Raw genomic sequence first — 27,581 nt, 5'->3', positions numbered from 1 at the left:
TCTACAATGAACATGTTTTTTGCTTTCTGCATTCTCAAAACTATAAAACATGGTGTACCTGCAAAAAGCCCCTGTAATTAACAATGTTTCCAGAGAACTGCCTATACTGCAGTGTGTATTTATGTGGCACAAGTAGTCCAGGTCATTATGAAAATGATTATGCATACCAACTTTGTACCTGCAACCTCACTTCCCTCCTGCTATTGCTTAAAAACCAGCTATGGTCATTCCAACACTTGTTCTGGCCCTCCCCATCAGATGAAGAACTTGAACTCATAACTCCAGCTCTGCCAAATGCTTTAATTCTTAGATCAGATTGGGGCATGAGGTCCAGAGGATGGAAACATGGTAACAGACCTATTCTGTGGTGGCTCCCTACTTGTGGAATGCTTTCCCTAGAGGCTCACTTGGTGCCTTCATTACATATTTAGGCACCAGGTAAAAACATTTTCCTTTAACTAGACCTTTGGCTGATTAATGTTCTATGTCCTTTTAATTGTGCTTGTGGGAGGAGGGTTTATTAGTTTCTTGTTCTTGTTTTTATTATGTATTTTGTGTTCTCACAGCGGGTGGTGCTGTGGTCTAAACCACTGAGCCTAGGGCTTGCCGATCATAAGGTTGGCGGTTCGAATCCGCAGGATGGGGTGATCTCCCGTTGCTTGGTCCCAGCTCCTGCCCACCTAGCAGTTCGAAAGCACATCAAAATGCAAGTAGATAAGTAGGTACCGCTTCGGCAGGAAGGTAAACAGCGTTTCCGTGTGCTGCTCTGGTTCGCCAGAAGCAGCTTAGTCATGCTGGCCACATGACCCAGAAGCTGTCTGCAGACAAACGCTGGCTCCCTCAGCCTATAGAGCAAGATGAGCGCTGCAACCTCAGAGTTGTCCGTGACTGGACTTAATGATCAGGGGTCCCTTTACCTTTACCTTATCGTATTTTTATGTTGTGAACCACCCCACTATCTTTGGATAATAAATAAATAATAATACCTATCTGCTTAAAGGAGCTTGAAACAAAATTGGCTTGCAGACACTTTAAGCTACATATGCAGACTCTTCTGCATTGGTGTAACAACAGATGAACACTGGCAGATGACAGCAACACAGCTGAGATATTGAAGGCAGGTAACTTCATTTTTTTACCACAGCTACCACAAAACTTACCCAATAACTAGAATGAGCAGATTACAAATTACAAATAATAATCCCTTATCACAAGGCCAAATCCAAAAAAAAATTCCTCTGCCTCTATAAATGCTTTCAGGATAATACCTCAGCTTCAAAAATACACTGATGGTAGTGCCCAATTAGAAGAGGCAGAAATTCAAATTTATATCATTTTAGCAACAATGGACCAGTCAAACTTGCTGCATTTGCAAAATAACCTCTAGTGGTGGAGGGAGGGGGGAAGAGTGCACAGGGTCTGGAAAAGAAGAGCAAAGACCATGTGCTGTCCCAATCAGCTACTGTCTTAAAAGTGTTTAGAAACTCTTTCCGTGCAAGTTTCAATCAAACATTGGTTGAAGATTAAGCATAATGGTCTTTTGCTTCCTGATTCCTTGACTTACACTGAATAACTATATTATTCCAGTAAGATAAAGAGATGCCAGAGATAGACACACACTTTTCACAGCAGGCAGGACTAATCTCTCTCTCTCTCTCTGTAAGTCCTTTGTATTTACAATACAAACAATGTGGTTAGTATGGAAGGTTATTCAGGTGCCTTTGCTGCCTCCCCGACTCTCTTCTATATACAGATTCATTTTGCTAAATGCGTTTCACCTTCTACTCTTGTGCAAGGAATCAAAAATATCCACAGCTGAGATCACAATTGAAAATATCACAGAGAGAGGACTTCCGGAGGCGGCGCAAAACGGCAATGGCGGTCCTCTTCGCGCTGTGAAGAGGGGCCCCGCAGAAAAGGGTCGTCCGCTACGGCAAAGTGGAGACCCACTAAGAAAAACCACAGGCAGAGTGAGCCTGTGGCCGTGGGACTCGGCGGGCACCAGAAGCCCCCCCAGAAACGAGGAAGGAACCCCGTAAGGGGCTCCGGAGCGTGGAAGGGGGAGCGGTGCTGTGAGTTCATCGCTCTTTCTGCGGGAGTGAAGCCGTGCGGCTGCTGCCGATGAGCGCCGACCTTTTTTCCTGGAACATCAGACTTCAAACTACAAACCCGTGAGTAGGGGATCCTAAAAATTTGGGACTAAAGTGATTGAAATTCGGCTAAAAGCGGGAGACGTAACCAGGAAGTCCGTCTCCTGACTGTGCTTAAAGGATCAAAGCAAAGATTTTGACAAGCTGGAAGCATTCAAAAAGGGCTGTAAAAAGCGTGGATTTTCGCGCAATAATTGAACTTTGTTTTTAATAATAATTGAAAAGAGACAATTTTGCTTTAATTTTGCTGGCTTTTGATTGGACCTTTCCTCTCCTTTGTGGATTTATAAACTGAGAAGCCCAAAGTCACGGACTGCCGGGGCAACAAAGAGCTGTCAAATTGCTGAAATGTTTTTAATTCTGAAAGTGCTACATTTGAGCACTACAGTTTAGTTACAAACTGGGGAACTGTATCTTGCACATCTTCAAAGACTTTGTTTCAACATTGAGGAAGCTCTATAAACCAAAAGGAATTTGAAGGTTCTCTTTAAATCTGTCTTTAACTGCTGGGATTTTAATGGCGGAACAGTCCTTTCTTTCTGCTGAAGTACAAATATACTCCCCCTAGAGGACTTTGGATTTATAATTTTCTGGGAACTGTATTTTGTTTTGACTCTTTGCTGCCTTGTTGTTTACTCTTTGGAACTGTCTTTCCCACGGGACTGTATACAACTTAACCTTGGCACGTAGTCAGGATTGGAATGAGTGGCACAGGGAAAGCAAGATTGGCTAAAACGAAAGCTAAACAACTAGTACAAACAACTTTGACTTCTCAGCCACGCAGATCTTCTGTCCCAGCTGTTCTAGTACAAGAAGAGGTAGTTGCGCAAACTGCACCAAAGGATATGGCATCTGGAGAATCTGAAACAGTTTTAAATCAAATTTTGGAACAACTGGCAATTTTAAATATAAAGGCGGATGAGCATTCGTCCAAAATTGACCAAGCAACAGCCACTATTAGCAAACTGACTGATCAAGTTGCTCAACACACACAAGCAATTGGGAATATTCAGGAAGCAACTGTGGAAAATCGTAAATTGGCTGAGGAAGCCAATCAGAAAGCAGAGGCAGCCAATCAGAAAGTTGATGCATTAAAAGTGGAGGTAAAGCCCTTGCACAAACAGATCAATGAACAGCAGGCCTACCTGGCTATGACGGAACTGAAGAATAGGGAAAATAATCTTAGGTTGAGAGCTATCCCAGAACTTGAACAGGGAGATCTGATTGGTTATTTGACATCAGAAATTACAAAGTTCTGGGGTATAGAAGAAGATAAGGACTTTAAAATTGTAACTGCTTTTAGATTGGGAAGAGTGGTGAGGAAGGACAGATCCAGAGACTGTCTGATCATCTTGAGATCTAAGCAAGAGAGAGATAAAATACTAGGCCTTCATTTTGGAAAATCACTTGTTATTCAAGGCATCAAGGCAGAAATCTACAAAGACATCCCGAAACAACTTTTGGACCTTAGAGATACTTATATAGAATTAACAAGACTACTGAGAAGCAACTCAATTCCCTTTAGGTGGGAGTTCCCTCAAGGACTATCCTTCAACTTCAAAGGAAAGAAAGTTAAAATCAAAACAGCAGAAGATCAACAAAAGTTTTTGAACGACCACGAAGAGGACCTACAGAAAGGAACAACAGGATCTTGGCCACCACCTCCACCTATACCTACACCTGCACCTACACCCTCGGGACCAGAGGACCAAAAGAAAGAGACGCCACCACAGGACTAACAGACTGATCCAGGATGTTTCTGCAGCTTCTTAGTTGGAATATAAATGGCAGAAATTCCCCAGAAAAAAGAAGAAGAATTTTTCATATATTGAAAAAAGAACAATTGGACATTATTTGCTTGCAGGAAACACATGTGACTAGGCTTCACAGAAAAGTGTTAATTAATAAAAGACTAGGCCAAGAATTTATTTCATCGGACAAAGTTAAGAAAAGAGGAGTGGTGATTTATGCAAAGGAGAGCCTGTCACCAAAACTCTTATTTAAAGACGAGCAAGGAAGAATTTTGGCAATTGAAATACAGGTCCAAGGAGAAAAGTTTTTAATATTAGGAATTTATGCGCCGAATGAGGGGAAATCAGAATTTTACAGGAAACTGCATGAGACAATTCTGGACTATCTGGACTATACCAACATCATTATGATGGGAGATATGAATGGAGTGGTCTCTACAAATATGGATAAGTCACAAAATCAAAATTTAACAAATGACGGCAGACTACCTAAAACTTTCTTTGAACTAACTGACAATATGGATTTGATTGATATATGGAGGACAAAGAACCCCTTAGGCAGAGAAGGAACTTTCTTTTCTGAAGCCCACCTGTCATGGACAAGAATCGACCAAATATGGATAACTAGAGGACTGGCACCTAAGACTAGAAAAGTGGAAATCTGCCCAAAAACCTGCTCCGACCATAATGCTATGAAAGTGGAAATGAGACTTATTCCAACCGGTTCCTTCAGATGGAAAATGAATGACACCCTATTAAGAGATCAGGAGATTGTCAAGAAGGCCCAAAAAACTTTAAAAGACTATTTTGAAATAAATTTGAATACTGCGGTGGAAAAAAGAATAATCTGGGACGCAAGTAAAGCAGTTATGAGAGGGTTTTTGATACAACAGAACACAATAAAGAAAAGACTTTGGAATGAAAAAAAGGATAAGATTTTAGACAAGATAAGAGATGGTGAGAAAAAATTGAGATCAAAACCTAAATCACAGGAGGTTCTAAGAGAAATTAAATTTTACCAAGCACAATACGCTAAATTGATAAATCAAGAAGTTGAGTGGAAAATTAAACAGATGAAACAAAGATCATTTGAATCAGCGAATAAGTGTGGGAAACTGCTTGCATGGCAGTTGAAAAAGAGACAAAAATTGAACACGGTTATCAATTTAGAGATTGAAGGGAGGAATATCCAGAAACCAGAGGAAATTAGAAAGTGCTTCCAGAGATATTTCAAACAACTTTATATGCAAGGGCCGCAGGAAGAGACTGAGATAGACCATTTCCTAAAAATTAATGGACTACCAAAATTATCCCAGGAAAAGAGAACAATCCTAAATGATAAAATAACGCAACAAGAAATTGAGGGTGCCATTCAGAATATGCAACTAGGCAAATCTCCAGGACCTGATGGTCTTACCTCCAAGTATTACAAGACATTGAAAGATTTTTTGACACAACCACTAATGGAGGTCTGTAACCAGATCATGGAGGGGAAGAAGGCAACAGAATCGTGGAAAGAAGCTTTCATCACATTGATACCTAAAGTGGAATCTGAAAAGACTCAACTTAAGAACTACCGTCCCATCTCACTCCTAAATGTGGATTATAAAATCTTTGCGGATATTTTGGCAAGTAGATTTTAAAAAGTGCTAAATGAAGTAATTCATAAAGATCAGGCAGGCTTTCTTCCAGGTAGACATTTGTTTGATAATACTAGGAACATTATAGACATTTTGGAACTTTTGCAAACTAATATTAACACAAAAGCAGTGTTAATTTTTATTGATGCGGAGAAGGCCTTTGACAACATTTCTTGGAGGTTTATGAAGAAAAACTTGGAAGGGATGGGAGTGGGACGGGGGTTTGAAAATGGAATAGAGGCAATTTACTCAGAGCAAAAAGCTAAATTGATAGTTAACAATGTGGTGACAGAAGAGTTTAAAATTGAAAAAGGAACACGACAAGGTTGCCCCTTATCCCCTCTGTTATTTATTTCAGTCCTAGAGGTGCTTTTGAACATGATTAGGGAGGACCGGTTGGTGCAAGGAATACAGGTCGGAGTGAAACAGTGTAAATTGAAAGTTTTTGCAGATGACTTGGTAATAACATTACAGGAGCCAGAATCTAGTACGAAAAGAGTTTTGGAACTGATATATGAGTTTGGTCGGGTGGCGGGATTCAAATTGAATAAGCAAAAAACTAAGGTTTTGGTAAAAAAATCTGACATCTTTGGAAGCAGAAAGGTTTCAGAATGAGACAGAGTTAAATGTGGTTAAAAAAGTGAAATACCTAGGGGTTAATTTGACTGCTAAAAATTTGAATTTATTTAAAGATAATTATGAAAAATGTTGGTCAGAAATTAAAAAGGATTTAGAAATTTGGTCAAGATTGAAACTTTCCTTGCTGGGTCGAATTGCAGCTATAAAGATGAATGTATTGCCAAAGATGTTGTTTTTGTTTCAAACTCTACAGATTGTGGACAGAGTGGAATGTTTTGGAAAATGGCAGAAAGATATTTCTAAGTTTATCTGGCAGGGCAAAAAGCCCCGAATAAAATTTAAAATATTAACTGATGCAAAAGAAAGAGGGGGGTTTGCCCTGCCAGATTTAAAGTTATATTATGAAGCTGCAGCTTTCTGCTGGATGAAAGATTGGTTACTTCTTGAGAACACTGATGTCCTAGATCTGGAAGGGTTTAACAATGCTTTTGGTTGGCATGCATACTTGTGGTATGGCAAGGTAAAGATTCATAAAATGTTCAAAAACCATATTGTCAGAAAAGCAATATTTATTGTCTGGACAAAATATAAAGACTTACTAGAAAGTAAGACCCCGAGATGGCTATCACCAATGGAGGCTAAGGCCCGGAAAAGACTCAATATGGAGGCCTGTTGGCCGAAATATTGGGAAATAATAGAAAAAATTGGAGACAAATGGAGGTTGCAGAGCTTGGAGAAATTAAAGAATAAGGTGCAAGATTGGTTACACTACGCTCAAATTCAAGAGGTTTTTATATTGGATAAAAAGATAGGATTCCAGGTGGAGAAGTCGAAATTAGAGACAGAACTGTTGGAACCAAAGACTAAGGTACTTTCGAGAATGTATAACTTGCTGCTTAAATCGAACACACAGGATGAGACTGTTAAATCAGCCATGATAAAATGGGCTCAGGATATTGGGTATAACATTATGTTTGAGGACTGGGAAAGTTTATGGACCACCGGAATAAAATTCACGGCATGTAATGCCTTGAAGGAGAATATTATGAAAATGATATATAGGTGGTACATGACCCCAGTCAAGCTTGCAAAAATATATCACCTGTCTGATAATAAATGTTGGAAATGTAGAGAGGCTGAGGGGACATTCTTTCACCTCTGGTGGACATGCCCAAAAGTGAGGGTCTTCTGGGAAATGATCTATAATGAACTAAAAAAGGTATTTAAATATACCTTTGTTAAGAAACCGGAGGCCTTCCTCTTGGGCATTGTCGGCCAGAAAGTGTCAAAGAAGGACAGAAGTTTCTTTATGTATGCGACAACAGCAGCAAGAATACTTATTGCAAAGTATTGGAAGATACAAGACTTGCCCACACTGGAAGAGTGGCAGACGCAATTGATGGATTATATGGAATTGGCTGAAATGACTGGCAGAATCCGAGACTTGGGAGAAGAAACAACGGAAGAGGACTGGAAGAAGTTTAAGGACTATTTACAAAAACAATATAAGTTGTATGAATGTTAAGTATCTGCACGATTTAGAAAATCTCAGTTCCAGCAAATAGATTTTGTAAAATAGAAAATTAAGTTATAAGTAAGAAAAGGTCGAAATTTAAGGCAACAATATGTTTAAATTTAAGGTATGAGTAAATGATAAAAATTATCTTAAATTTAGAAGTATAATATTTGGAAAGTACAAAATAAGGTATGAAACAAGGTAATAATTTGCTGATATTTTTAATATAAATAATGCAGGGTAAAGGAGATGTGAGGAAGTCCAGTTAGTTATATATAAAAAAATTGTACTGAATAGTTGGTTTTTTTCTTTTCCTTTTTTACTTTTTATTTCCTTTTTTCTATATGGTTTTTTGGTGTATTTGTTCTGGCTTTTTTGTGTACTATTTTTTGGTGAAGGGATCTTGTATGTATATTGTGAGGATAACCTGAGCTTACAGGGTTAAAACAGCTCAGAGTGTACGCACTGCCCACTGTTGGGAGGGGGGAGATTCTACGTCATGTCCGAGAGTCTCCAGTCTTTGTTCTTTTTCCTCTACTTTCGCTTTTGAGGAGAGAGGACGTGTTTTCACGATGCTGTTCGCTGTGATAGATAATGGATAGTCTGCTGTAAATAAACTGCTTCTAGCTGCTAATATCCTGAGTGGACTTTATTTTAGCACACTGAAGAAAGCTCTGAAGAAGTTTTTGCAGTTTTCTCTTGCTGCTGCGTAAACTCTGCGTTATTTTTGCTCAGAGCCTTTGGAATGTGGCCTTTGAAGTCCAGCAGAGCTGCGCAGCTGAAGTGGGCTGGACAGCAGGGCTTATCTGAGCAATAAATCATCTAAGAGGTTATGGACGGTAATTGCAATTAGAGGAAGCTGCTTTGATGTCCGGTGGAGAGCCTGTTTGGAATGCTGTGTGCTTACAAAGGCTGTAAAAAGTGAGACGCTGCTGTTTTTGCTGCCGGGAGAAAAAGACCTGCTTTGCCTGGGAGAAAGCAGGGAGGCTGGCTGCAAGCTGTGTGCTGCAAAGAGTCGCTGGATGCCTCTCCTTTGAAGCTGGCTGGAACGTGTGAGTACTTCAAGCCCCATGGGAGCACTGGGGGAGGAGATGGCTGAGCTCCAGGACTTTTATGATGTCCCGTTTGAAAAGCTCACAGCCCAGTCCTGGGAGGTCTGGTCAAGAAGAGTAAGGGGGTGGTTTCTGGCCACAGGGCTCTGGAGTATAGCCCAGAAGGAGCCGGCCCCACCCATGCCACTTGCTTCTGAAGATGAGGCTGCTTTGCTGGAGGATAGACAGCAGAGAATGCAAAGGGAGCTCTGCATGTTGAAAGCCAGCGTAGATGCTTCGCTGTTGCCCCACTTGGAGGGCGTTGAGTCGGCTCAGGCCGCTTGGCAGTTGCTGAGGAGTCTGTGTGCAAGCTCAGCAAGAGACCAGGGCCTTAAGAAAGCCGAGAACAGGGAGGAAGCGGAGAGCCCAGAGGGGGCTGCTGGCCATGTTCCTGAAGTTACAGCTGGGAGTAGCTGCTTTGTCTCCGAGGGGCCGTGTGATGTTGAGGCCTACAACCAGAGTGCTGGGGAGCGTGCAGGCCCAGGCTGTGCACCCAAAGGTGGGGGTGCTGGGAACAAAAGAATGGCTGAAGAGGGAGCTGTGAGAGCTGTTGCTACGCGTCGCCGCTGTTATCGCTGTGGCTCCCCCTCCCATCTGGTGAGAGACTGTCCAGTCGAGGCACAGGAACAGCCGAAGGCCGTCTCCCGTAGCAACCAGATAAAGAGCTCTTCTTCAAAGCATGGGAAAGGCAAGCCGAAGGCAGCTGGCAGAGACACTGAATGTAAACATTTGGCAGCCTCTATGGCTGCAGTCAAGAGTTGTCAACAGGATGCTGTGCTGACTTTTGTTATAGACAGTGGAGCTTCGCATCACTTAGTGCCATCTGCATGATTCCTGGAGAACTGCACCTCTGTAACTTCTGGGAAGACTGTGTGTTTAGCAGATGGGACTAAACACGCACTCACGCAGACTGGCTCACTGTTTTGTTCTTTCTTACAGGATTCAATCCAGGCTTTTGTTGTTCCAGGACTGTCTTGCGCGTTGCTGTCTATCAGCGCCCTTCTTGCTGAAAACTACAAAGTGTGTTTTGAGAACAATAAGTGTTCTATTTCTAAGAATGGACAGCACCTAGTCAGTGTTGAATGTAAAGACAGGTTGTTTGTGATAAATGCTTCTTTTGCAGGTACAGGTGACACGGAGGTGGCTCAAGCACAGTGTGCCAACGTTCCAGTTCATGATGCGTGTGCTCACTTATGGCACCGACGCATGGCTCACGTGTCCTGGGGGTCAGTGAAGAAGATCCCAGAGTGTACGCAAGGGTGCAAAATGAAACCTTGTGCTAAGTTTCTAGATTGCAGAGCGTGCAAGTCTGCAAAGGTAAAAACGTGCACATACCCAAGGTCTGAAAGGGTGACCACTAGGGCTTTTCAATTAATTCATGCAGATTTGTCAGGTCCCATGTCTGTGACCAGTATGGGCGGAGCCAAATATGCGCTGGTTCTGATTGATGACCATACTCGGAACTCTTGGACCTTCACGATCCAACACAAAAGTGAGGCTGCACCACTAATCAAAGACTGGATTGCGGCTGTGGAACTGCAGTTTTCCACACGGGTGCAAAGCTTTCAGAGCGATCGCGGTGGGGAGTTCACCGGGTCTGCACTGCAAAGTTTCTTCCGCAAAAAGGGGATTCAACACAGATTGTCCTCTCCGCACTCTCCCCAACAGAATGGGATTGCGGAAAGACGGAACAGGACTCTAGGGGAGATGTCCGCAGCTCTTTTGTTTGATGCCGGGCTCCCACAGCGCTTTTGGGGGGAGGCTTGGCGAACGGCCAACTTTGTTCTGAACAGGTCGTTCAATTCAGTGGTAGGTGACACCCCGTACTTCTTGTTGCACGGAAAGCAACCGAAACTGCACTATTTTCGTGTTTTTGGTTGTGAGTCTTGGGTCCTCATACCAAAGGCCAAACGCAAGAAAGGTGAACCCAGGTCCCAAAAGATGATTTTCTGTGGGTATGAGCCAGGGACCAAGGGGTGGAGGTTTGCTTATCCGTCAGGGGATCAGTCCAGGATTCTGCTCAGCAACAGTGCTGAATTCTGTGAGCAGAGTGGTTGGGCTAGGATACATGGGAACCCTGACATCCTGTCAGAGAGTCTGTTTGACTCTGCTGATGAAGGTGAGGAAGAGGTTGAACCTGCAGCCGAGGCTCAGAGTTCAGACCCAGTGCAGGCAGAAGGGAGAACTTCTCCCAAGGCTGTGAAGATTGAGCAACGCAGTGCTCCATCTTCCCCCACAGGTTCGGCTGAGAAGTCCAGAAGGCGCAGTAAGTCAGAGGGGGAGCTCTCTGATGCCAAGGACGTTCTGGCTGGCCCCAGTGGGTCAGAGGGGGTTCCTGAAGTGGTGCTGCGCCGTTCTGCTCGGACGACCAAGGGGAAGCCTCCTGAAAGGTTTGCTGTCACTAGCGTGTGGGTCGGAATGGCACAGTGTGAACCTGAGAGTTTTGAAGATGTTCAGAAACTGCCTCAGGAAGAAGCCAGGAAATGGCATGAGGCGATGCAGAAGGAGATGAACTCAATGGAGTCTTTAGGTGTGTTCTCCCTCACGAAGTTGCCGATGGGCGAAAAAGCCGTGGGTAGCCGCTGGGTTTACCGTCTTAAGCCTACAGCGACAGGAGAACCGCAGTATAAGGCCAGATTAGTGGCGAGAGGATTCACGCAGCGCAGGGGGTTGCATTACACGGAAACGTATGCTCCCACCTGTAGGAGTGAATCTCTACGTTTGCTTTTGGCCATAGCTGCACAAAGAGGGTTGCTGGTGCATCATTTTGATGTGGACGTTGCTTACTTGAACTCAGACCTCCAGGAGGATTTGTACATGCTTCCTCCTCCAGGGTTTGAGGGCAATGAGCGAGGTACTGTGTGGAAACTTCACAAGTCAATTTACGGCCTGAAACAGTCGGCCAGGAATTGGAACTTGTGCCTGAATGAAGCTTTGGAGAAGCTAGGTTTCAGGAAGAGTCTTGCTGACAGTTGCTTGTTCCTTAGAGGATCAGGAGACTCACAGGAACTGGTGTTATTTTTTGTTGATGACATCATCCATATTGGAAAGACAGACAAACAGGTGCAGAAGTTTGCCAAAGAGCTTGGGAAGCGGTTTCAGCTCAAGAACCTGGGTGCAGTAAAGATCTACCTAGGCGTGCAGATAGCGAGAACTGAGGATGGTAGCTTCTTGCTCAGTCAGAAAGGCAAGATTGAACAGTTGCTTGAGAAGTTCAGAATGTCCAATTGTGCAGGAGTTCGGACACCCATGGAGACGAACTTCGTGAAAGATAGCCAGCAAGCAGAAAGTGCCGAGTTTGAGAATGCTGAGCTCTTTCAGTCAGCTCTAGGTAGTCTGTTGTATCTGTCCCAATGGAGCAGACCAGACATTGCCTTTGCTACCAATCTGCTAAGTAGGGAAGCGTCAAAGCCCAGTGTGAGTGCTTGGCACGGTATCAAGCGGGTACTGTGCTACCTGCAGCATACCAAAGACTTCTGTCTTAAGCTGCCAGCTGAAGGTGAGGCGAAGCTCACATGCTATGCGGACAGTGACTGGGCAAATTTGCAGGACCGCAAGTCTGTGTCTGGGTTGGTGGTAAAGTTTGGGAAGTCACTAGTTGGGTGGAAGTCCCGGAAGCAAAGTCTCATTGCGCTGTCTTCTACTGAGGCTGAATTCAGTGCATTGTCAGATTTGTGCCGGGAACTAGAGTTCTATAGATGCTTGGTGCAAGAGATCTATGGGGATTGTAGCTTGCCCATCACGGTTTGGGAAGACAATCAACCTTGTTTGAAATTGGCTGAATCTGCGCAATTTAAGGCCAGAACCAAGCATCTGGACATACGTTTCCAAAATGTGTGTCAGAGTGTTCAGTCAGGTTTGATTCGGCTGAAGTATTGTGCCAGTCACAGTAACCTGGCCGATGGATTCACCAAACCTTTAAGCTTCCAGCGTCATGGGGAGTTTTGTGGTGGTTTGGAGTTGGGGGTAAGTTCTGTGCTTACTCCCCCCACAGTGGTGCAGCGCGAGAGGGGGTGTGAGGATAACCTGAGCTTACAGGGTTAAAACAGCTCAGAGTGTACGCACTGCCCACTGTTGGGAGGGGGGAGATTCTACGTCATGTCCGAGAGTCTCCAGTCTTTGTTCTTTTTCCTCTACTTTCGCTTTTGAGGAGAGAGGACGTGTTTTCACGATGCTGTTCGCTGTGATAGATAATGGATAGTCTGCTGTAAATAAACTGCTTCTAGCTGCTAATATCCTGAGTGGACTTTATTTTAGCACACTGAAGAAAGCTCTGAAGAAGTTTTTGCAGTTTTCTCTTGCTGCTGCGTAAACTCTGCGTTATTTTTGCTCAGAGCCTTTGGAATGTGGCCTTTGAAGTCCAGCAGAGCTGCGCAGCTGAAGTGGGCTGGACAGCAGGGCTTATCTGAGCAATAAATCATCTTGAAGGGATCTTGTATGTATATTGTGTACTATGAAAATTTAATAAAGTATTTTTTTTAAAAAAAGAAAATATCAGAGAGATGGTCTCTGATAAAGAAGGCAGGAGCTGCAACAGAATACTGAGAACATTTATTTGAATGTTTTTGTTTAAAAGAAGGGAGATGTGCTACACTTAAGTGATGAAGTGATGAAGAAACCTTATGTTTCAAGGGATCCTTCAAAGGCCTCCAATAAAGTTTTGAAGATGTGCTAGAGAGATTTTAAACAGGTAACTATTGAAATAGTTAGCGGTAGTTTTATAAGGGCTATGGTATTTATACTGTTCCATTTATTTATTTATGAAAAGTGGGAGGACGAACACATGAATACATTTACAAAGTGACCCTATATAGGTCTACTCAAACCTACGTCTTATGGCGTTAGGCGAGTCTTTCTCTCAGGCAAGTAAGTACAGGGCTACAGCTTTAATTCATTAATTAAATATTGTAAACCCTAAGTTCAACCGTGTCTCTTCCTGTTCTGCCGGTATTTCAGTTTAGACACTGAAGACAGCATCTTCATTCCCCATGCATAATCTCTAGAAATGCCAAAGAGCTGCCATGTTCTCCTTCTGAGTGTTAGAATTATAAATAAAGTAAGTAACTAAGTACACCACACCACATCACACCAAAACCAACAGAGTAAAAGTCTTACTTTAGGGGGCTGCCACAATTATAGAATGCCCTCATCCTTGAACTATAATTGGCACCAACTTTGATGCATTTCTAGCACAATAGAAATCTCGCTTATTCCAACAGAAGCAGCGTAAATGTAACAGATTAAATCTCAGGCTAGGGTCTGGGAGATCTCAATTCAAGTTCCCAGCCATGTATGCTGCCCTTTGGAAGAAAGGAGGCCTGCAAATGCCATTTTAAAAATTAAAAAAATATGAGAGGTTAATTGACTTGGCTAGATTTTCAAATGTTATTATTCCCGAATTCACTCTGGCATTATCTACTCCCCTTCAACATCATCATCATTCCTCTTCCTCCTCCTTGGTTTTAACTACTATAAGGTACCCTCTCTTGCATTGCTCTGTGATGAAGGGCAGCTTAAAAATTATTTTTAATCTGCAAGTACCAGAAAAAGGGTAGGAAAAGCCAGAAGCAGACATTTCAGCATCTGAAATTACTTCAGATGGAATGACCTCTTGCTCACAATGGAATAACCAAAACTGGTTCAGCTAATAATTACTATTACCTGGAAAATGTACTACGCTGACAACTCCTCCATTTGCTCAGCCCTGTGTCCTTAGATCAATGCACTAGCAGAAAAACTCAACTGGTAGCTTCTCTGGCATACGTGCTTCTTCAAAGCTGTTGATCAGAAAATTACACAGGCTGTGCTAGTGTAACAGGAAGTGCTTATGCCACAAACAAGCGCACAACCCTATTTTTCTGGCAACGTTGTGGTTGGTTTTGAAGTTTTTTGTTTGTTTTTTAATCAGGCTGTCAAAAGCCCAACTATAACAGATTGTTTCAACAGATGAATCCAGGTTTAGATACATTTTCCTCTGTAAAGACAATATGCAAAATAAAGAGTGCTCTTTAGGGGTGTATGCAAAGGTCTGTGTATCCCCAATAGGGCATTTGATTTTCCCTGCCATAGCAGCCACATACACTGCATTGCAAATGGCTGTTGAAACTCAGTCGTTGCAAAAGTCTTCTAAAGAAAATTCAAGGCCCTGCTTGAAACAATAGCTGTGCAATTTTCTGGATTGTGGCCAACATCAAAAGTCCGAAAAGAGAAGCTGAACACACACACCCTACAAGAAAAAACCCCCTCTTATATAAAGGTCTGGATGGTGACATGCAAGCTCTGTATTTTACTAAAACTGCCTGTAATGTGTTCTTTTATGACAGCACCACTTCTCAGCACCTAGAGGACTAGGAAAATGAAAGAAATACAGTAGTATTCAGCCACCCATGGGAATACCCACTCCAAGATAATGAACCAATAAGCCAAATTGCTACTGTCTATGGTAATATTAGCATTTAAACACAGTGGAATATATAGATATGTATATAATAGTTCGCCTCTCTGATACTTGAGCAGACCATCTCTCCTTAGTTGCTTTCAAAAGATTCTGCACCCTTTTCCAAGTATTTTCACTTTACACCTTCTTCTTGCAAGAGGCTTTGTGCTTTTCATACAACAGGCAGAAATTCAGCAGGTGCAATATTTCCTACCCACCAAAAAATAATGAAGCATAAATATATTCAGATAAACACAATCTTCAACTATAAAACGTATTGGTTTAAAAGCATAACCCCCAAGTACAACAATATAAATAATTCACTATACACAGTAATTAATAAAAATACAAAGTATCACATCTGTTTACAGGATCATGTCTGGTATGTAAGTTACAGCATATACAGTATGATCATAAAGGTAAATCACTGCAAGTTTACCACAAGGCTACTCAACTCATCCATTTCATGAGTGTGCACATTATTATTCTTAAGTAAATTCCTATTCCTCATAGTGTACATTCCCAAAGTCTAAGATCTACTTCAGATCTAACATATCAGAAAATAGATTTTCCTGGTACTCAAGTAATGATTGTGTTAACAGTGATGCAAACAAGAAGCAGCTCTCCCTGAGACTTACCGTGTGAGGGTTGTCATAGTAGAGAGCAATGGAGCACAGCCTTGGAGAGATGCTGCAGCTCTCCGTAAACAGCCTTCCAGAGTCACCATAAGGCCCCACCTGGAATTTATATGCCACAGTGATGCTGCTGAAGGGGGGCAAACCAGCACTCACAATCACTTCTGTGAAGAGCCCCGAATAAACAGCAAAGCCAAAGAGCGTCAACAGCAGAAGCGCAACCAGTGCAGCAAACAATCCAATGAGCAGCCAGTCTGCCATGACTCCAGGTGCCTCACACTGCAGGAATCAACTAAGGACAAGAGAGGAGGACAAAAATTAGGTAATCATAACGCAGATGGATATTTCCTAGAGTAACAGATAAGTTTAGGGAAAGTTTTCCCAATGACTCAGATCCACACTGCAGACCTTTGCATTTGCAAGGCAGTGTTGTAATGGAATTGTTCATGTTTACAGGTCACTGCTGTACTGAAATTATCTGCCACTGCTGCTCAAGGGACATACTGCATAGAATAACATATTGTAAGTCACTTGTCTACAATGTACGCCTGTACTCCATGCAGCTGGGAAGCTCAATAAGGAGAATCTAAGTGATGTTTGAAATGCATATGTGCACCAATCCAGATGCCATAAGTCAGGTTTCCTCAACCTCGGCCCTCCAGATGTTTTTGGCCTACAACTCCCATGATCCCTAGCTAGCAGTACCAGTGGTCAGGGATGCTGGGAACTGTAGTCTCAAAACATCTGGAGGACCGAAGTTGAGGAAGCCTGGCACTAATCCAGATGGCCATGCACAGACAGTGGGTGTCAGATACATACACAATGTTTCTCTGACCCACAGAGTATTTCAAAAATACGTTTTTGGTCCCTTTCACTGAATCCCAGCTTTTATGTCAGAACTGCCTTGACCTTATCCAACATCACTGTTCATTCTTGGTCAGTGTGCAAAGTATCCAAAAATATTAGTATCCAAAAATATTAGAAATAATGTGACCATCATTAATATGATCGCTTAGTCAATGGGAATAAAATGGGAGACAAAACTTGCTTCCTACATATCCTCTGTAAGGTCAAAGATGGAGTGAGGGAGGAAGGTGAAGGAAAGGGTGCCAAAACTGGTTCAGCAACACTGAAGCCACTCTCACCAGAATAGTACCGGTAAATGTATTGCACTGCTGGTTCATATGGCATGAACAGCTGCAGTAAAATGCAGTTGCTGAAAAAAAGGCAGCATAAAATCAATCTGAGGATTCCCAGAAAAAAGGTCAGAAGTAGTGATTATCAAGTGGAGGTGAGTGCTGTGTGCCTTGCAAGGAGGCAAAAACCAAGAATACCAGGCCAGGGGTGGGAGTGGGAGTAACATGGATTGACCCAAGTTGTTGTTTTTCCAAAATCAGCTTTGATTTTTGAATTTAGATGTAGTCCTTTAACATAGAACCTACTTAGAAACAAATGAATTATACCTAAGCAACTGTTCATTCTGTTTGGCAATTAATAAAAACCACATCTTAGTATAAACTGCAATGTGATCAGGCTACTATCCACCCTAGTGAGATCAGCAGAGAGCAAGGACAATTGTGGAAAAGAAATCTGATTTGCCCTTGAAAAATGTCACAGTTAATTTTATACTAGCATTTATGATATCTTACTGGAAAAATATGTGCTGCCCCAATTCTCTTCCCTTGGACTCAAATTCAAGCAGCTTGAAATACTTTCTTATAGCTCCTGCAATGAACTTATTTGCTTCCTCATGAACTTAGCATTTGCATTTCTAAAAAAGATCGTTTCCAGTCTCTATCATTTTTGTGGAAAGACTATTAGACAGTATAGTTACTTATACCACAAAGCCTGTGATGCAAAAACTATGATTATGTAAAATGTTGAAGACTTTGAACTGATGCAGACCCGGAGTGTATTCAATATTTGCTTTAGACTATCTAATTGTTACTGGAACACAGCAGGCATCTGTTTGGTGATCCTGTCATTGTCTTTTAAACCAGTGGGTAATGGACCCTTGCTATGATGCATCTCAGTATACTACTCTTTTTCTCTTTAAATTGCCTTTGTCCTTTCCTCTTCTCACTTAAAAGTTCCCATACTTGATAGCCTTAACATTTATTCAAAATGCTCCATGCACCAACATTATTAGTATTAATTGCATCCTTGTAGTTCACCAGATTTCCAGAATGGTTACCATTGCTCAGCAAACTGCCTACTCCTATTTAAGTGCATTTAACAATAAGTGAATTTGACCAGCTGATTCTTAAGCTCAAAATTCATTTCTGTATCTTATTGAACCACAAAGCAGGACATTTGTGATAAAAACATTATCTATTTCTTGTTTAAGACACAGAAATAAAGCTGACACTTGTCAATCTCTTTTCAGGAACCATATAATTGGAATCAAAGCCCACAATTTCCTCAAGCGAGATGCACTTTGTACAAACCTGAGAATCAGCAGTATAGGTAGCCTAGCAATAGCTCATTGTCTCTCCCAGGGATCTTTGATCCAGGATTTGTGCCTCTGAAAAAGAAGAAAATAAAGTCTGATTGAAGTGACCTACAGTATTTTCCCTAAATTGAAGTTTGGTAGGAGAGCACGATGGCCAGAAAACCTGCACTGCTTCCCCAATATGCACAAGGGGCACTGTGTCCAGAGTGGTTCCTAAACCTGTGGATCCTTTGCAATGCTAACATAGAGAAGTGGAAAACAATTTTCAGGAGGAAAATTGGTGGATACGCATTTAACTGTTTCACTGCCCACCAATTATCTCCCACAAGTGTCTAGTCCTTGTTAAACCTCTTTCCCAACAAAGTTCCAAAACCGTAAGTAATTCCAACTTGTAGAAACGTTATATTAAATCCATGAATATTTCCATTGCGAGCACCGTAAGATTTCATGATTTTCATTTAAACTCCCCCCCACCCCCACAGTGAAACTGTACATGGAGCCATGTACTCAAGTCCAAGGAATAAGATCTGTACCAAGGCAGGCAGGCTTTGGAGCATTAGCATGAACCAGGGATGAGTAAGATGCAACTCCAAATGCCCATCTGTGTTCAGGCCTCTATCTTCAGTGCACTGCTTTTAGAAGCGTGCATATCTGAATACACCTCCCAACACTTATCCTGTTGAAACTAAATAACGTAGTGTGGACAGACGGAACCACATTTAGTTATACAGTCAAGCAGAGCCATAGCTACGGGAGGGGGGCGGGAATGCTAGCCTTTTTTTTTTTTTTGCCCTAGTTGAAGCCTCCAGAGGAGCGCCACTGAGGCTCCCAGCATCTGTATGTGTGTGTACGCAAATGCGCTTCGGGGGTGCCAAACTGGGTATTAGACAAGGGTGAAATAAAGCCGAGTTTCACGCCTGCAGCCAAGTTATAGACATGGTTCCATATCAAGCAAGTGACATGCACAGAAAAGACCATTTCCACACACACACCTCCTCAGATACAGCAGAGTAAGGAGCATGCAAAGAAAGAAATGGGAAAACGAGGGGAAATCTGCCCTGCCTCTCCTTCTTCCTCCCAAGCAAACAAACAAAAAATGCCACATATGAGGCCCCACATTAGAACAAGAGTCCTCTGGATCAGACCAAATGCCTATCTAGTCTAGCATCCTGTTCCCTACAACGACCAACCAGATGCCTCTGGAAAGATCAAGATCTGAACATTAAAATGTAACAATAAAAAGGTAGCACAACTATAAACACAAGCTGTGATTTCCCCCCCTAGGTCTACCCATTTCATAGTGCAATTACAATAGTTGCAAGCGACACCGTCAAAGTAAGGCTGCAATCTTACATGATATATACACTCAGGGGGTTCACTTCTCCACAAATATGCACAGAACTAATATGTAGGTAAAACAATCTCATTTTCTTGTCTCTATCCAGTGGTTTCAGTAATTCAGAAACTTTTAATTCTGACAAGAAGTGAATGTGAAAATACTTAGCAACACTGAGGTTTTTGTTTTAACTTCTACATCAGTTTTTTAAAAGTTGTGGCTTTTTTGCACTGTGTATTTCCTGCAAAAAGAAAATGAGCACACACTAAATTCTCTAGCATTCATAGCACAACTTTCTTTCAATAATTCCAGGAGGCTTACTTACACAGGGATCCCACAAGCAACCCCCACTTCTAGGCACCACCCAACCTTAGATCTGCTTAGCTTCACCAGGATTGCTCCATCAGACCCTTACATTTTAATTTCTATGATGTAAGCCACTGTGGGTTGTCTTTGACAAGAATGGCAGGATACCATTTTAAATAAGCAAGTAAATAAGTTTAGTTTAAAGACAGCATACCAGTAATTTGAGTTGCAGTTTAATTCCAATCTGATCCTGTTCTGTACAATTGTCACTGTTTAACTAGGAATAGGTTCTGCATTCCCTTTTAATGGTGATAACAGCATCCAGTTCATTTCAGTTTAAACCCACATAAATGGATTTTAACCCTTCATGCTTTTATTTCTAATTCAGGGTGAAAAACCTAAGACACTGATTATATATTCCCTAGAAAAACCTGAGACACTGATAATATATTCCCTAGATACAACACATTCTACACAAACAAGAGGGAGAGAGAAAACTTACTCTAGAGAACTGATATAATCAAGGCTCCTGAATTCAGCGTTGTATGAAAAGCAGAAAATACCACCAAGTATTTAAGTTCAGTTGCTATTGTTAGCTACTGGAAAATAAACCTGCTACACAATTACATTCATCCCTCTTCTCATAGAGCTGTTTGGTTTCTCCCAGCTGATCCTGTTTATTTCAGCTGTATTCTACTTCCTGGTTCATGTGTACCAGCTTGATGAGATCACAGTGCTCGTGCACGCTCATAAAGCCAGCATGCACTTTTACAACAATTCCTTAAAGAACTAGGAATGGTTTAAGCAAAACATTTGGAACAGGATTTATTTAGAAGCATGTATGTCTATGTGTCATCATTGTGCTATGGGGCAGCATGATCAAGAGCCCAAATATTTTTACCAGAGTCTTGCATGGAAAACTCAAACTCCACCTAGATGAACCATAATCCTCCATTTGTGACATCCATATTGCTAATTGCCAAGACAGAAACAGACTGCTACAACTGCAAATAAAGACTAAACAACCACAGTCAAATGAACCTTTGGGACTAGTCCTCAATGTAATCAAAACAGCAGTACTGGTTATAAACCAGGTTATTAGCACTTGTCCACCCGGTTTTCCTAGCGAGCATAAACAGGGATTTTCCATTCAAATGTGATCTGTGAAAGCCAATGCACCTTCCCAAGGCCCTAAACTACTGGATAAGAGGGGAGCTGGAACAGCATTTAAATCATGTTACATCAGCTAAGAAGACAGGAGTGCCTGGCGTGCTCTGGTCCATGGGGTCACGAAGAGTCGGACATGACTAAACGACTAAACAAACAACATCAGCTAAAGATTTCCAGCCTCTTCCCAAGTATCAATCCCCCTCAACTGCCCAATCAGTGAGGATGGGAGTACATTTCCGAGCACAATTCAAAGTGTTGGTGCTGACCTTTAAAGCTCTAAACGGCCTTGGCACAGTATACCTGAAAGAGCGTCTCCACCCCCATCCTTCTGCCCAGACACTGAGATCCAGTGCCAAGGGCCTTCTGGCAGTTGCCCTCACTGCGAGAAGTGAGGTTACAGGGAACCAGGCAGAGGGCCTGCTCAGTAGTGGCACCCGCCCTGTGGAATGCCCTCCCATCAGATGTCAAAGAGATAAACAACTATATGACATTTAGAAAACATCCGAAGGCAGCCCTGTTTAGGAAAGTTTTTAATGACTGATGTTTTAATGTATTTTTAATCTTTGTTGGAAGCCGCCCAGAGTGGCTGGGGAAACCGAGCCAGATGGGCGGGCTATAAATAATAAATAAATAAATAAATAATATCAATGGAGGCTCCCATCGTTGTCTTATAGCCAGGTGAAACACTCAGACTGTAAAGAAAAACTTTGAGCCCACATCCTTCCAAATAAAAGGTCCAGAATATGATGCAAGAAGCTGAAAAATATATTTAGTTTTAAAATGCTGAGAGAAGAAAAATCAGTTGTATTAATGATGGAGAGCAAATCTTGATTAAATTCAGAGGGATTTACTTCCAAGTAAACATGCTAAAGATTGGGACACATGGCTGCAATCCTATGCATACTTCCAAGTATGCAAACAAATAAAATATGAATTAATTAATGAAAATGCTAGGGTGGCAGTGAGGCAAGGATGTTAATTTCCCCCCCCCCCCAAGATTTGCTAGGTTTGCCGTCTCTCTTTCAGTTGGGGGGGGGGGTTTCTTGTGCCTTAGCTGTGCAACAAGCAAAAACTTAGCACCAAAAGCTGTACCTGGGATGCAGAGGCACTGAAGGTTACCACTTAAACTGTATTGAAGTTGTACTTGTTACAGTTACTTTGCATTATTCTTCTATGCTTTTAACCATCAAGGAATTGAGTTTCAAACCAGTTAGTGGGAGAAGAAAAAATGGGCAAACCTGAGAGCCTCATTTGCATGTTGTTTATTTCTTCCCTAGATTCCACTTTAAACAGAAATTAAAGGATTGTTTGGGCTGGTGCTTTTTGCTTGCTAAAGAAAACCCTCGTCCTACAGTATGATCTACTCCCTTGAGAACAAGGCATATTACTAATATTTACTGGACCAAATGAAGCATGCGAAGCCTCCACTGGTCCAGGTGTGCTTCCCAAGATCTCTTATTATTGGGATCCAAACTATTTCCGTTTCCATTGCAATCCACCATACCCAGCTAGCGCCACATCCACATGGAGTGTTGGTTGCTTCCACTACAAATATATTCTAGCCGGTTTTGCATCTCCCCACTCCCCACCCCCCACCTTCCCAGATTACTTTTCCCGTTCAGAAACAGAAGCTGGCATGTGTTTGTTTGTATATGTGTAGCAGGTGTTAGTCATAGGGTTCGATAGGGAGCGCACTCTCTCCTCCACTGGGATCCACGCAAGACAATCTCCTCCACTAAGACACACGCTGTTCCAATGTCCTCCTATCTTCCATGGTGTCACTTGCCCCGCTCTCCACATCCATCTTCCTCATCAATCCACTGACTGGCAGCCTTCCCCCCCAAAAAAAACCTTCTGTGCCAAGGATCAGCCCCTTCCACTCCTCCTTCAAAGGTTTCCCCTCTCACCGCCCCCCACTCTTCCTCAGGATCTTCCAAGGGGCGTCAGCTAACATCGTAGGGATCCACTCTCGAGAATCCTCCTTCCCCCGCTCCGCCTCCCCCCAGCAGCAGCAATCCACTGCCGTCTATGCCACAGGAAACAGATTCCTTTGGGATCTCCTCCGGTTTTCGGCCCCCTCCTTTCTTACGCCTCCCCGCCCCCCCCCCCCCCAGAGCGCGGGATCCAGTGACCGGGATCTCCTCAGTTCCAAACACCACCTCCGCCCTGCGAGGCTCTCTCTGTTTCCCGCCCGCCCCCCAACTCACACAGCAGCAGGAAGAGCAGAGCCGGCGCTGGGGACTCAACTGGCAGCTCCCGCCTCAGTCACGGGCTGAGGCTAAACCTCGGGGGCGCGCCTGGCTCGGCGGTTGGGAGGCGCGTCCTCGCTCCAATCCGGGAGCGCGCCGCGCCGGGCTCAGCCCCGCGGGATGGGGTGGAGCTCGACGTCGGCGGGAAGCCGCTGCCGCCAGTATGAGGGCAAGTGGCCTCAGCGCCACAGGGCGGGAAAGGGAAGCAGCCGCCGAGGAAGTGGCGGCGGCGGTTCAGGGTGGCCAAGTCGCTGAGAGAGCGCTTCCTCCGCCTGTTTTTATTAAAGGAGGTTGTTTTATAGCAGCCGCCTCACCGTCACCGAGCACCTCGGCTGTACGTGAGGGGAAATGGGCCGCCGTCAAGTTGCCACTTTTATTTTTATTTTTTTACCTCACAGTCGCCCTTTACCTTTCAACCGCCTCAGACAGTAGGAAATTCAGCAGGTGTCGCCTTCCCACGTCTCTTCAGTTCTGCGCAAGGAAAAGCTTCGTTGGCTAATATATCCTTCTCTCAGGTAGCTGTTAAAAAAAGAGTAGGGGAGCCCTGACTAAGGAAAAGGCAGCTTTAAGCCTCTGGAGTCGCAACACACATCCTCAATCCAATTCAGAATACAGTAGCTACCATTAAGTTTTGAGCGGAGTCCTTGGCTTAACAAGCAGCAATTCAGCAGGTTCAGCTTTACCCATCCCTGCCACCCTGTTGAACAGTGCTGCTGCACCTGTAGGATTTCTGCTTGCCATGAGGCTCTTCAGGAACTTTGCCAGGAAAAGAAGGTTTAGGGCCTTATAGCAGAAGATTGAACCTAGCAGATAGCAAACTAGTCTGGGGAGAAGAGAACAAGTACATTCAGGGTTGGTTCTCGTGCCCAGGCAGTCTAGACACTGTGTCAGCCCTAGGCAATTGCTAATTTGTGTGCTTACATATTTGCAAATTTAAAACTGAATTGCTTGCCTAAGCTAAAATAGCCTATCCAGTTGGAGAGTTCGCTTACAACTTGCCCTGATCCACAACTTTGGATCAGTGTCAGTTTCTATTTTTTTAAAAAAATAATTTTTATTGAATGATTTTATGTTTCAAAAAACAATACAGCCATACAGTCAGTTTCTTAATTCACTTGGAAAATACCTAGCTCGTGACCTTGACAAAGCCCAATGATCATTAGAAATGAATATTAAGTACTGAGGAACACATCTTAGTGGAAAGAATTGTCTTGGGTGATAGATCCCAGAGAAGCACTGTGGGTTCCCAATAGAGAGGTGACAAGTTTTTTTGTGGGGAGGCACTTGTGCTTCTAAACAGAATAATTAATCTCAAATGATCTGGCTCTCCTAGGCAAATTAGTAACTATGAAACATGAGCTATTTGGATCCTCTAATCCAGCACTATCTACTCTGACCAGACATGGCTCTCTCAAGGCCTCATGTACACATTTTCCCTAATCCTACTATCTGAATTCCTTTTAACTAGAAACGCCAAAGAATGAACCTAGGATTTCTGGATAAAGAATGTGGGTCTACCACTGAGTTATATATACCTAGAAACTAAACCTTGAGTTTCACTTGTAACTGCCTTACTAGCAGAGAGAAATCACAACAATCCAGGATATTCCTGTATAGGACATAATCCCTCTCTGTTTCAAGCACAAAAATATATTACTTGAAAGGGGAATTTAAAAATTCAAAAAGAGTAGGTATATCATGATAGCTAAATGTTCAGAGGAAGCATGTCACAGAATATCAGTTGCTGGGTGACAGCAGCACATTGACAGCTGTTGGCCTCAAATCCTGATGGTGTTTTCTGGGCACATAGTTAACCTCTTTGGGGGGAAAAGGATGCTAGACTAGGTAGAACTTCGTTCTGATCAAGCACTGCTCTTCTTATTTGTTTATCCAGTTTATATCCTGACCTTCCTCCTGGAGACGACCAGGGTGGCAGACATATCAATAATTTAAGAATAAAATAAAGCATTCTAAAAACAGTTTTAAAAACTATAAAGACAGTTAAAAACATTGTCTCAACCAGTGATTTCAAAGTTGCCAGAAACAGTATCTTCCAGCCACCAAAGGTTTGGGTAAATAGGAATGTTTTTAAATTCCTCCTCAAAGTCAGTAATGAGACAGACCCTCACTAAGGGAGGGCATTCACAAATGGGGAAGTGTCACTGAAAATGTCCTTTCATGGGTCAGTGCAACTAAGCATGGCCAACAAACCCTCACCTGCTGACTGCAGTGTCTGAGATGGTTGATATTATGAAGGAGCTCTTTTGGGTCCCAAGCCATTTAGGACTTCACATGCTAGTACTAACACCTTGAATTGAGCCCAGTAGTTCATTGGCAGCCAATGCAGCATTTTCAGGACCAATTGCATGTAGTCCAATCAAACGGCCCCACTTGCCAGTTTAGTAGCTGCATTCTGCACTAGCTGCAGCCTCTGGACCATGTTCAAGGGCAGCCCCACATACAGCACATTACAGTAATCCAGATGGGAGGTCACCAGAGCACAAGCAACAGGTTGTCCTGATCAAGGAGTGGCCATAACTGGAGAATCAGCCTAATTCTCTACTTTTGTCAATTGGTAATAAACAGTCACTATACTTCAGGAACTTCTAAGGTGAACTACTCCATTCTAGAGAGAGGAAAACTACATGTTAGCATTTATTTATTTATTGCTGCATTAAAGATACTGACCATTCCATTACCTGGAAACCTGTTTTCCCCTTCCAAATGGAATAAAATAAAATATGTTGACTCTAATTGGCAGCAAACTCTAGGCTTCAGGATCCTACACTGACATCTTCCACTACATTGCCCTACTTTTTTAATATTTTCTTTTTACAAACAATCGTTATTATAGTAGATCTTCCTCCTGCATAACATGAGCGCTTATCAATCATGATTCTTCATATGACTGCAAATTACATGGCGACGGGATATTACACTACTAATGATAGATTGGAATTAGTGTAAGATTGCTGCTTCAAGATGTTTTGATTATGATTATGATTAAATTTATCATGCACTCTTCCCTAGCATGCCCCAGGGCAGCTTACAACGATTCAAAATTATGGAAGTTGTCTTGCTAGTGAAGTGTTATTTTGCTCATGCTTAGCCTCAGCAACTGTTTCAGCAGAATCCAGCATCTCTGGATCTGGACTAATTAATGCCCAGAGGAGATTATTATCTTGACTAATCTATATTAGACTATCAGGTGACACCGATTCATGTATAATTTTGTTTCACTGTCAGGGAACTATTGTTTATCATTGGATTTAGGTAGTGAATAGGTGAATTGCCTTTGGGCCAAAAATCCCCCTAAAATTTCCTTCTGCCAGGAAATATTTTTAAAGTGTGTAATGTAAACTGTCAGGATGCAAAAAATGGTTTTAGGTTTATGACTTTACATTCATACAAACTGCACACACAAAAAACCACTTGGTCCAGAGATAAAATTCTGCAGAGAAGAACATTTAGTGCAAGATGAGTCGTCTTCATTGGCGATCACTTGTAGCCGAGTAAGATTGTCTTCAATGAACACAGTCTTAACAGTGAGTCCGAAAGAGACTGTGGAGGCCAATTCTGGATCCACATGTCCTTCCACAGTGGGGACATAGGTTTCCATGCTTTCCTCTTAGCTTGTTTCTCCCTTGCGCCCTGAGTTTGAGTGTCTTCAAAGTCCACGATACCTTTGGTAAAGGCTGTTCTCCAATTGGAGTGCTCACAGGCCAGTGTTTCCCAATTGTCAATGTTTATACTACTTTTTTTTAGATTTGCCTTGAGAGAGTCTTTAAACCTCTTTTGTTGACCACCAACATTACATTTTCCATTTTAAAGTTTGGAATAGAGTAGTTACTTTGGAAGACGATAATCAGGCATCCGAACAACATGACCAGTCCAATGAAGTTGATGTTGAAGAATCATTGCTTTGACACTGATCTTTGCTTCTTCCATTACACTGACATTAGTTTGCTTGTCTTCCTAGGTGATATGTAAAATTTTTTGGAGACACTGTTGATGGAATCTTTTTGAGGAGTTGGAGATTGTGTTTATAAGTGGTCCATGTTTCACAAGTATATAGTAAGTTTGGTAGTACAATAGTTTTGTAAACAAGAATTTTGGTTTCCCTGTGAATGTCTCAGTCCTCAAATACTCTGCACTTCAATCGGGAGAAAGCTGCACTCAGAGCTCAGGCGATGCTTTTATTTCAGTATCACTATTGGCTCTTGTGTAAAGCTAACTGCCCAGGTAGGAAAAATGATTGACATTTTCCAGT

At 42.5% G+C, this 27,581-nt stretch overlaps 2 protein-coding genes across 11 annotated transcripts in view; one reads left to right on the top strand and one right to left on the bottom strand.

The window, feature by feature from the left end:
- The window catches only part of TEX264 (testis expressed 264, ER-phagy receptor), a 180,464-nt gene extending 157,078 nt beyond the window's left edge, over positions 1 to 23,386 (bottom strand). Inside the window, exons 1-3 of one of the 4 annotated variants that reach the window (XM_079968061.1) lie at positions 23,270 to 23,386; positions 18,246 to 18,322; positions 15,802 to 16,090 (exon numbers count right to left, since the gene is read on the bottom strand). In XM_079968061.1, coding sequence (XP_079824187.1) covers positions 15,802 to 16,059 — 258 coding nt within the window. In that variant the 5' untranslated portion in view covers positions 16,060 to 16,090; positions 18,246 to 18,322; positions 23,270 to 23,386. Of the gene's footprint in view, positions 1 to 15,801; positions 16,091 to 18,245; positions 18,323 to 20,394; positions 20,582 to 22,969; positions 23,052 to 23,269 lie in introns of those variants that run through there. The other 3 variants (XM_079968064.1, XM_079968063.1, XM_079968062.1) reach the window with 3 other exon arrangements.
- A 94-nt stretch (positions 23,387 to 23,480) lies between these two features.
- Positions 23,481 to 27,581, top strand: part of LOC307211442 (semaphorin-3D-like) — a 62,169-nt gene continuing 58,068 nt past the window's right edge. For 2 of the 7 annotated variants that reach the window (XM_079968042.1, XM_079968039.1), the window contains exon 1: positions 27,041 to 27,385. The gene's annotated coding sequence lies outside the window, so the exon portion shown is untranslated. Of the gene's footprint in view, positions 23,827 to 27,035; positions 27,386 to 27,581 lie in introns of those variants that run through there. The other 5 variants (XM_079968041.1, XR_013836458.1, XM_079968043.1 and 2 more) reach the window with 5 other exon arrangements.

Source organism: Podarcis cretensis (genome assembly GCF_951804945.1).
Source record: "Podarcis cretensis genome assembly, chromosome: 2".
Taxonomy (NCBI): Eukaryota; Metazoa; Chordata; class Lepidosauria; order Squamata; family Lacertidae; genus Podarcis; species Podarcis cretensis.
This window is presented reverse-complemented; position numbering and strand designations above follow the sequence as displayed.